The sequence below is a fragment of the Protobothrops mucrosquamatus genome, unplaced genomic scaffold, assembly GCF_001527695.2.
Source record: "Protobothrops mucrosquamatus isolate PMUCROS unplaced genomic scaffold, P.Mucros_1.0 scaffold334, whole genome shotgun sequence".
In the NCBI taxonomy this organism is placed as follows: Eukaryota; Metazoa; Chordata; class Lepidosauria; order Squamata; family Viperidae; genus Protobothrops; species Protobothrops mucrosquamatus.
In genome coordinates this window covers 580,594-591,430 of record NW_015386672.1, presented here as the reverse complement: position 1 = coordinate 591,430, position 10,837 = coordinate 580,594, and the positions used below count along the sequence as shown (strand labels likewise).

At 43.2% G+C, this 10,837-nt stretch overlaps 2 protein-coding genes across 2 annotated transcripts in view; both read left to right on the top strand.

Moving 5' to 3' along the window:
- Positions 1–3,905, top strand: BCL2A1 (BCL2 related protein A1). Its single transcript, XM_015815293.2, has 2 exons — positions 1–411; positions 3,770–3,905. The coding sequence occupies exons 1-2, from the start codon at positions 1–3 to the stop codon at positions 3,878–3,880; spliced, it is 522 nt and encodes a 173-aa protein (XP_015670779.1). The 3' UTR covers positions 3,881–3,905.
- A 2,296-nt stretch (positions 3,906–6,201) lies between these two features.
- MTHFS (methenyltetrahydrofolate synthetase) overlaps positions 6,202–10,837 on the top strand; it is a 14,489-nt gene continuing 9,853 nt past the window's right edge. Inside the window, exons 1-2 of the mRNA XM_015815299.1 lie at positions 6,202–6,312; positions 9,457–9,721. Coding sequence (XP_015670785.1) covers positions 6,202–6,312; positions 9,457–9,721 — 376 coding nt within the window. The remainder of the gene's footprint in view (positions 6,313–9,456; positions 9,722–10,837) is intronic.

Below are 10,837 nucleotides of genomic sequence, written 5' to 3'. Positions count from 1 at the left end.
ATGGAAAGCTACAATTTCCTTTATGTGAACACCTTGGTGCAAGATTACTTGAAATACATTTGCCAAGAGGCTCAACTTGCAGCAGCCCCGAACAGAGTTGCTGAAGTCCTACGTAAAGCTGGATCTTCTGCTCAGAAAGAAGTTGAAAGCAACCTGAGACCTTACGTGGACTCACTGGAGATTCATTCTGTAGAGGAAGCCAATGACATTTTCAATCAAGTGATGGAAAACGAATTTGCGGATGGGACCATTAACTGGGGACGCATTCTGACGATATTCCTGTTTGGCGGAATCCTGGCCAAAAAACTGCAAGGGCCCTTGGCCAAAGAAAACCTGAGACAGATCTCTTATTTCATCACAGACTATATCATGGGCACCAAAGGAAAGTGGATCAGCGACAATGGAGGATGGGTAAGTCCTCAGCCCGAGTTTGTCTTTTTGTTGTTCAAGTTGCTAAGTTGTGTCTGACTCTTCGTGACCCCATGGATCACAGCATGCCAGCCCCCTGTCCTTCACTGTCTCTCTGACTCTGCCCAAACTCAAGTCCATTGTGTCAATGACACTAACTAACATCTCATCCTCTCCAGCCCCTTCTCCTTTGGACTTCAACGTTTGGCCTTTTAGCTTCACTAATCTTTCATGCAGAACGCGAGACCAAAAGCTCACAGGAATGGATATTAATTTAACACAATCATAACTGCGTAAAGCATACCGGTGCGTCTTTTATTAATTTAACAACACTGAATTTTTCCACTGATCTCACAGTGTCTAGGGTACTGCATTGTTTGCTTAAACATTACCTTATAACAGCAGTCTTGTATACTGTGTCCATAAATAAACTCGGGATAAATATAAAGACATCTGTAAATCTACTCGCATATTAAAATGGAAAACTCACATTAGTGACTAGGGGTTTGAATGAATATTCTAGTAAATCTTGTCTTATCAAGTACAACTCGACAGCACAAGCCAATAGAGTACGGTCTAAAATGCAACCCCAGAGAGTTCAAAGAGTTTATTTCTATGCAATATGGGTAAGATTATTCCTAAAGATCAGAAAAATTCAATAGTGTGGTAATAATACTGTGCAGCTCATTGGAATTTTGTTTCTGAATGGGTAATTGGCATTTATTAAAATTCTCTCTCTCTGTGTGTGTATATGTGTATGTGTATGTGTATGTGTATGTGTATGTGTGTGTATGTCTATCTATCTATCTATCTATCTATCTATCTATCTATCTATCTATCTATCTATCTATCTACCTACCTACCTACCTACCTATCAATACACACACACAAACATACATATATAAATTTCTTTTAAATAGAATCTTCCAGGCACCTAATAGGCAACAAGTTATATATTAAATAAAACTCTGGCTTGTCTAAATTGAGGTTTTATGTTTGCTAATTATTTGCTTTGAAACACAGCAAAAGAAACTTTCCATAGCAGAAGAAAAAAAACACACAGTAGCATATTCTTCTTCCTCAAGGGAACAGGAACTTGCAAAATGCCTGGTTTGTTTGTTTTTTGTGTTCCCATGAAACATGGCAAAGGGTACAACATGGGCAAAGTACAGTGCAATCCTGAAAATGTTGATTCTCAATTAACAGCAGCCTTGCTGGGATCTTTCAGACAGGACTCTCTCTGTCCCGTCATTTCAAGGACACACTGTAGTCAAGGAAAAGAAAAAATGATCCTGCATTTTAAAAAAAGCAGAATTCCCCAAAAGTGAATCAAACAGAAACAGACCTCTCGCTGTATTCTCTGCGAATCTAAAATGGCCTTTTTACTTTGATGTTTGGGGAAAACCCCTAATCTGTCTTTCAGGGAATTGTAAAAATTCTCCATTCCTGTGTATGACTGTTCCCCTATTAATCTTGATCTGTACTGAGGTGTCTGAGTGGGTGTATATGAGAGCGACATTTACATCTAAAGTATACTGTGCTTTTCCCTTGGAGTTTCCATTCAATTTCTACCAAATAGAAGAAGCAACGCATGAAAATTAATCAAGGAGAGAAGCAACCTAGAACTAAGGAGAATTTTCCTAACAGTGAGAACAATTAACCAGTGGAAGGGCTTGCTTTCAGAAGTTGTGGGTGCTCCATCACTGGAGGCTTCTAAGAAGAGACTGGACAGCCACTTGTCTGAAATGGTATAGCGACTTCTGCTTGAGTAAGGGGTTGGACTAGAAGACCTCCAAGGTCCCTTCCAACTCTGTTATTCTATGTTCTATGAACACAGGCAGCTGCCTTTTTCTGATTCTTCCAGCAGCTTCCGTGACGCTCTCAGATTCTTCTTGCTGGAATAAAAATCTTGGAATTATCTGTGATTTTTTAAAAATTGCAAGCTTGGGGTTTTTTTTCTCTTTTCTTTAAGTCTGTTCAAAAACTTCCTTCCACTCTTGAGGGCACTGTAATACCGCCAAATCCACTAGACGGCAGCAATAAGTCTCCAAAATCAAAATAAAACACTGCCATGTTTAAAAAATGACATAATTAACACGTAAGGAAAAGTGACTTGAACTCTTGTCAAAAGAGATCTCATCAGATCTGGCTCATTTTTTTTTTACTGTTCGTATGAAATATTTAAAGTTGTTATTGTCCCAGGAAGGTCGGCCCCAGCACCATACTAGAAGACATAAGATGCTTAGCAAGGAGATCCAAGCCACAACAGCTGGGTTCACACAAACACTAGGAGAAGGCCGAACACGGCTTTATACACTACGAACACCCCTTCAGATCTCAACAACCATGTCATTATTTACTTATGTATATCCTGCCTTTATTTTTTGTACAAGTAACTCAAGGCAGATAGAGGGACTGGCTCAAAGTCATCCAGCTGGCTTTCCTGCCTAAGGTGGGACTAAAACTCATGGTCTTCTATGATTGGCTCAAAGTCACCCAGCTGATTTTTATGCCTGGCTAGAATTTGCTAACTCCTGGTTTCTGGCCAGGTGCCTTAATAATAATAATAATAATAATGATAATAATAATAATAATAATAATAATAATAATAATAACAACAACAACAACAACAACAACAACAATAATAATAATAATAATAGTTAGTTACATTTAATAATAATAAAATGTAATAGTAGTAGTAGTAGTTATAATAATAGTAGTAGTAGTAGTAAAGTTGGAAGGGATCTTGGAGGTCATCTAGTCCAACCCCCTGCTCAGGCAGGAAACCCTATACCATTTCAGACAAATGGCTGTCCAGTCTCTTCTTAAAAACTTCCAGTGTTGAAGCATTCACCGCTTCTGGAGGCAGGTTGTTCCACTGGTTAATTGTTCTAACTGTCAGGAAGTTTTTCCTTAGTTCTAGGTTGCTTCTCTCCTTGATCAGTTTCCACCCATTGCTTCTTGTCCTGCCTTCAGGCGCTTTGGAGAGCAGCTTGACTCCCTCTTCTTTGGGGCAGCCCCTGAGATATTGAAACACTGCTATCATGTCCCCCCTCGTCCTTCTCTTCGTTAAACTAGACATACCCAATTCCAGCAACCGTTCCTTATATGCTTTAGCCTCCAGTCCCCTAATCATCTTTGTTGCTTTTCTCTGTACTCTTTCTAGAGTCTCGGCATCTTTTTTACATCGTGGTGACCAAAACTGGATGCAGTATTCCAAGTGTGGCCTTACCAAGGCCTTGTAAAGTGGTATTAACACTTCACGTGATCTTGATTCTATCCCTCTGTTAATGCAGCCCAGCACTGTGTTGGCCCATTAGACAAAACTGGTTCTCATCATCCTTTTCTCTTTGTTTGACAGGACAACGGCTTTATTACCAAATTTGAGGATAAAAGCTCCTGGATATCCTTGTCCACTTTGAAGACAAAGCTCTTGGCTGTTTTTTCCCTCTTCAATCAATATCACTCATAAACCTGGTCAATGCTTTCTTGAGGATGTTACCCTGGGATGACTTCCAGAAACATTTCCTCTTAGCTGCAAAAGACTGAGAATGTTTATTGAGCTCAAGTGGGAAGAGGGGGGGGGGGAGAGAATACTATATTTCAAACTTTATTTATATGTTATTTATAATATATATTTTCCCTTCTGTGGAAATGCGTGCAGATGTTAGTGTGCAATAAAACAAATCTTTTAGCAACTCAACATAGACATTACTTCTATCTTGTCAAGGATGATGCTCAAGATTTCTGAGAATGGTGGGGCTACCGTAGGTAATACAAGCTATGATACTAGCCATCTCTAAGCAGCATGGAGCTGTGTTATGTTGGTGTGTTACACAAAAGTAGCCAGAGAGGGGTCCTTCTTTCCTGCAAACTGGCTAGCTGCTTCGTTGACGGACTCTTGGGTTAGGAAATCTAAGCCAAACTCAGTCCCAGAAGCTGTCTGGATAAGAAAATAAGATAAGATAAGATAACCTTTTATTGTCATTTTTTTACTGTGGGCACAACGGCACACATCAAAAATGAAATTTAGTTGCCCGCTCTCAAAGTGAAACACATACATGACACAAACCTAAACATACTATGAACAACATATGTATAGACCCACATCCCTACATATACGTAGCAAATAAATATTAAATACTGTCCATCTTGAATATATAACGGAAGGAGGAGGCTTGAGAGTTCACAAGGTTAATGCTGTATGGAATGAAACTCTGGCTGAATCTGGATGTTCTGCTACGGATACCACGAAGCCCCCTCCTCCCAGAAGGGAACAAGGAAAACAGGTTGTGAAGAGGATGTGTAGTGTCCCAGAGTAGACCAGCTGCATTCAACCACAGCTCCTCCAATCTTCACTGTGTGGACTACAGGCATTATATTCCTTAATTGTAGCCAACCTTACCACTAAACATTGCTTGGGTCCACATATGCTTGGCTATTGTTTGCTTAATTATGAATATATAATCTTGAATTATGAGATTAAATCATAACACGGTGATAATTTCTTCAGGAAATAGGGATACAGAATACAGCAGAACTGATCTTACAGAGCTAGAAGTTAGGGCCGAGTGTAGTCCTGGAGCCTCTTTTGACCATCTTCCAGGATATCGTGCAAAACTCTTCATTCTAAGCATGGAACATTCTGTATTTTTCTCTGAATGGGACACTCTGGCCATTCCTGAAAAGTCTATAAAGTAAATCTCCCAGAATAGCAAATTGGTTGCCATGTTCCAGATGGGAATGAACAGTCGGATCCGTGAGCAACTGGATCACCCTGTTCCAGAGGGAAAATGGAATGTTTTGGGAGGAAATAGTGTGTTCCATGCCACAAAGTTTGCACCTCGTTGTCCAACTTTTTTTCTCTCACAATCATTTTATCTACCACCATCCCAACACCCGCCAAAATCTTACATATAACCTCCAGCTGTGAAAAGGTGGACCACCCTATAAACTATACAACCTACAAAGGATGGGTGCACACAATACACTAAGCTAAATCAATTAAAAACAATCTACAAAAAGCAGCACCCTCGTACAAATTAAGTTTAATTTAATGAAGAGAAGAATTAGGGGTGACATGGTAGCAGTGTTCCAATATTTGNTTATTATTATTATTATTATTATTATTATTATTATTATTATTATTATTATTATTATTATTATTATTAAAGTGGCATCGCCCATCATCACCCGCCATCGGCTAGAAAGGGAGTTTGTGGTCTCAACAGGTGGGCGGTCATCCCCAAAGAACTTGCAGCGAGCTGCCCCCCACCCATAATGAAAGCTGCAGAAGTGGGATGCACAAACCGAACCGGGCGCAGGACAGTTGCTGCAAGGAATTGCATCACCTTTGAAACCGCGTCTTTTATTCCTTTCCGTTTTATCAACCACATTCAGAACTGCCAGCGTGCTCCCTTGCACCCTGGCACATATCTGGCAGAGGCTTGTCTAAAACAAAAAAAGGGTGGGGGGAAATCGATACATGTCGGCTTAATAAATAATCCTTTAAAGAAAAACAACCCACGCAACTCACTCACACGTTACAAATCAATGATCGCTCGTCTTTGGACTTTGGGGCCGTCACTTTGCTTTGGCACCTCTCCAGGTCAAGGGAAGCGAGCGGCCGCTTTTCCTGGTCAGGGACCTCGGGAAAGACCCCTCCCAGGGCTCCGCTCAGTCCTTCCTCCGGATCCGAGGCGCCTCCCCTAGGTCGGCAGAAGCGGCGGCGGCTGCTCTGGCAGTCCCATGGAGAGCCCGGAGGAGGGAGGAGTCGCTGCAAGCCCGGCCGACATGGCTGCCCTAAACGCGGCCAAGCGCGCTTTGCGCGCGGAGCTGAAGCGCCGCCTGAAAGAACTGAGCCAAGCCGAGAAGCTGCGCCAGTCGCGCCTGCTGGCCGGCAAGGTGGGTGGGCAAGGGGCTCGGTGGGAGAACGGATGCTGGCTTTCTCCGGACGGAGCCACCCTCTCCTTTCCAGTGGCCTTGCCGCCCAGCCCGCAGAACGCGAGAAAGTCCCCGGCGCTGTCCCGCGGACCTCTCCAAGCGCGCTCTTGGGGAAAACCGTGCGCCCACGCGCGCGCCTCGAAGCGGTGCCCAAAGAACTTCGCAGAGCCGGGGATTTCCTCCCCCCTTCCCGACTGAGAATCCTCTCCCTCCCCCCGCCCCCATAACGTCACTAGGGCCTGGCCTTCCGAGGGAGGGAAGGAGGGGATTTGGAAAAGGGCAGCGGGTGGGCGCACAGGGGACTTGGCAACGGTGGAAGGCAGCCGGCGCTGCGCTCGCGGGTCTGGGGAGGTGGGGGACGGACTGAAGCCTTTCTGCCTTCCTCTCCCGGAGCGGATATACAGTATTCAGGGCGAAGACCTGGTCAGAATTGCCAGCTCCGCCTCTGGACCGTAAGAGTAGGCTTGGAGCCAAAGTGCTTCGCGCTGAAGGGAAAGAGGGAAGCTGAAACGGGCTTGAGAAGTCACGGACTGGAAGTGGGTCACCTGAGGTGGTGTCCCCAACGCCCACTGCGCTCGCCTTGAGCAAACCACAATCTGGCTTTGAGAAGTGAAAGGAATCCAGCCTGTGCTGTCACTGTCTGCATTTTGGTGTGTGTATGTGTGTGTGTGTGTGTGTGTGTCACTGCGTTTTGGTGTGTGTGTGTGTGTGTGTGTAAGAAACATAGCCCTGAGTGACTCAAGGGTCTTTGGGGCCCTAACAGATGAAAACCAAAGGTGATAACGGGTCCATAGCCTAAATCAGTGGTGTCGAACCTATGGCAAGGGTGCCAGAGGCGGCACTCAGCGCCATCTCTGTGGGCACACGCACCGTCGCCCCAGTCCTAGGCCTTCAGCTGGGTTTTATAAAACCTTTTCGCTTTAGGCCTCCAACGCCCTGTGCAAAAAAAAAAAAAAAAAAAAGGTTCAATCAGTCAATTTCAACTTCTCGCGGGGAAAAAAAAAAGATCTTGCAAAGTTGGAATTGATTGTTTGAACTTTTTAGTCCCACCCAGTCTGCCGTTACCACCGCAGCCACGCCCACCCAATGGGCCACGCCCACCCAATGGGCCACATCCACCCAGCACTCAACGATGCATAAGTGGGTTTGGGGTTGCAGTTTGGGCACTCAGTCTCTAAAAGGTTCGCCATCACTGGCCTAAATTAATAATAATAATAATAAAGTTGGAAGGGACCTTGGAGGTCATCGAGTCCAACCCCCTGCTCAGCATGAGGACTGATTGAGGGAGCTAGGTGTATTTAGCCAATTGAAGAGACGGGTTAGGGGAGACATGAGAACTGCCTTCCAGTATTTGAAGGGCTGTCACAGAGGAGATTGACTCATTCTCCAAAGCACCAGAGGGCAGGACAAGAAATACTAAGGGGTGGTAGATCATTAAACAGAGAAGCAAGCTAGAACTAAGGAGAAATTTCCTGACAGTGAGAAGAATTATTCAGTGGCACAGTTTGCCTCCAGGAGATCTGGGTGTTCCATCAGGGGAAGTTTTCAAAAATGGGCTGGACCACATTTAACTGGAGTGGTACAAAGTCTTCTGCCTTGGACTAGACTAGAGTTGGACTAGAAGTGCTTCTTTCCAGTGCTATGATTCTATAATTCTGTGCACGGCTGAATTCAAGTTGATTTCAAACTTGCCATACAATTAGTTTCATCTGAGAAGTGATGCTAAGGGAAAATTCATCCTTCATTCTGAAAATGAAAATCTGGGAATTTCTTTGTTTTCATTGAGAAACTAACTAAGGGGATATGAAATTGAGAAGCTTCAGCTTTCCGATAAGACTACCGGTAGATGTGAAATTGACCAAAGTAGGCAAATGCCAAGCAGATCATGCTAGTAGGAAGAGCCAATTCATCCAACCTATGTTTCTGGCAAGGAATCACAGGTCAGAAAATTTTGTTCTGCTTCAATCAGCAACAGCAATTGTGGGAATGAAGGAGCAATAATCTGAAGGATATTCAATTTCCTACCATGTCAGTGGTTGGATAATTTTCCAGGATATTTTAATCTATTTTATCATGATGATTGATAGCTCTACTGTACATATAAACACCTTTTGGGCATATTGCAGTGCACTTGGAAGTAGTATGCATTATAAGAAATTTTATGAACTTTCACTTTGCTCAGAATGAAGTATTTATTTGATTTGCTCCCCACTGTCCTGCTCAAATGAGCTTTCAAAGTAGCTCAGAAAATTAAAAACATACCAAAACCTAACAACATCAATGCTAAACATTCATTTAAGAAGAATTTAGAGATTTCATGAATGTTAGGAGAATGGGGGCTAGATGAAAACCCAAAAGGAATGCATTCCATACCCTGACAAAACTCCTTATGTAATGGGTTGTTATTGTTTGAAATAATAGAATAGAATGGAATAAGAATTGGAAAAGAATAAGAATGGAGTGGAGTGGAGAGGGATGGGATGGGGTGGGGTGGGGTGGAGTGGAGTGGAGTGGAGTGGAGTGGAGTAGAGTAGAGTAGAGTAGAGTAGAGTAAAAGAGTTGGAAGGACCTTGGAGGTGTTCTAGTTCAACCCCTTCCTCAAGCAGGAGACCTTATACCATTTCAGACAAATGGTTGTCCAGTCTCTTCTTAAAAACTTCCAGTGTTGGAGCATCCACCACTTCTGAAGGCAAGCCGTTCCACTGATTAATTGTTCTAACTGTCAGGAAAGTTCTCCTTAGTTCTAGGTTGCTTCTCTCTTTGATCAGTTTCCATCTGTTGCTTCTTGTCCTGCCTTCAGGTGCTTTGGAGAATAGCTTGACTCCCTCTTCTTTGTGGCAACTCCTTAGATACTGGAACACCGCTATCATGTCACCCCTAGTCCTTCTTTTCATTCAGCTAGACATATCCAGCAACTGTTTTTTATATGTTTTAGCCTCCAGTCGTGTAATCAATTTTGTTGCTCTTCTGTGCAATGATGGTCATAAGTCAAGGACTATCTCTATTTCTTGAGTGTTTTCTCAACTTGTTCTGGTCTTTGACTGTAATAAACGTTGACTTGACATTCAGTCAATCTGATCTCAGGTTCTCCTTTTCTCAAAGCAGGTGATGGTCCATCCTCGCTACCTTGCTTCCCGGCGCATTGCAGTCTTCCTGAGCATGCCAGATGAGGTCCAGACCAATGAAATCATCAAAGACGTTTTTCAAAAAGGCAAAGCATGTTTCATTCCATGGTACAAGCCCCAAAGCAGCCACATGGACATGGTCAAGCTCACTTCCTATGAAGAAATTGCCTCGCTTCCTCTGACATCCTGGAATATCCATCAACCAGATGAAGGTGACGTGCGGGAAGATGCATTGGCCGTGGCAGGTAGGTTCGGAATTGTGACAAGGAATTACGATACCGGTAGGACGTGGCTTATAGCCTGACATAAGAGGGACCAAAGCAGGCATCAATTTGTATGCACTAAGTCTTCACCCTGTCATGGTTCCGATAGATGAGACCAGTAAAAACAGAACTCCAAGGCAGGAGGTTTCCTTAAAGAACATTATTTATTGGCTACAAAGTATTGGCAAGATCAAAAGTGAAACCAAGACTGAAGTTCCCTCCCAAAGGTTACAATGTTACAAAGTTGAATTTCCCAGCCCAGCAATATGTCATAAATCACATTCCCCAAAAAACTACTTTGGTGGGCTTTCTAATGGAAGCTGTAGCCCGCCAAAAAACAGTCATGAATGACCTTGGTTCTCACGGGACAATTTATTGTTTTATCTAAACTTAAAAATATTCATTCCCCTCTCCCAATTCTCTGGCAACCGAAAACTAAGTGAAAATGGCTTCAGCCAAATTCGTTTACAGCGTTGACACACCCTCTTAGAAATACAGGTTCTCGGCTTAAAACAGTTCATTTAGTGACCATTTGAAGTTACAACAGCACTGAAAAAAGTGACATGACCGTTTTTCACACTTACAACCATTGCAGCATCCTCCGTGGTCACGTGATAAAAATTCAGTCTCTTGTCAGCTGACTCATATTTATGATGGTGTCCTAGGATCCTTTGTTCCCCTTTTGCGACCTTTTGACGAACAAAAGTGTATGGGGAAGCCAGATTCACTTAATCACTGTGTTACTAACTTAACAACTGCAGGGATTCCCTTAGCAAATGTGGCGAGAAAAGTCATAAAATGGGGGGGGGAATTCACTTAACAAATGTCTCATTTAGCAACAGAAATTTTGGGATCAATTGTGGTTGTAATAGTAGTTGTAGTAGTAGTTATAATGGTAATAGTAGTAGTAGTAGTAAAGTTGGAAGGGACCTTGGAGGTCATCTAGTCCAACCCCCTGCTCAGGCAGGAAACCCTATACCATTTCGGACAAATGGCTGTCCAGTCTCTTCTTAAAAACTTCCAGTGTTGGAGCATTCACCACTTCTGGAGGCAGGTTGTTCCACTGGTTAATTGTTCTAACTGTCAGGAAGTTTCTCC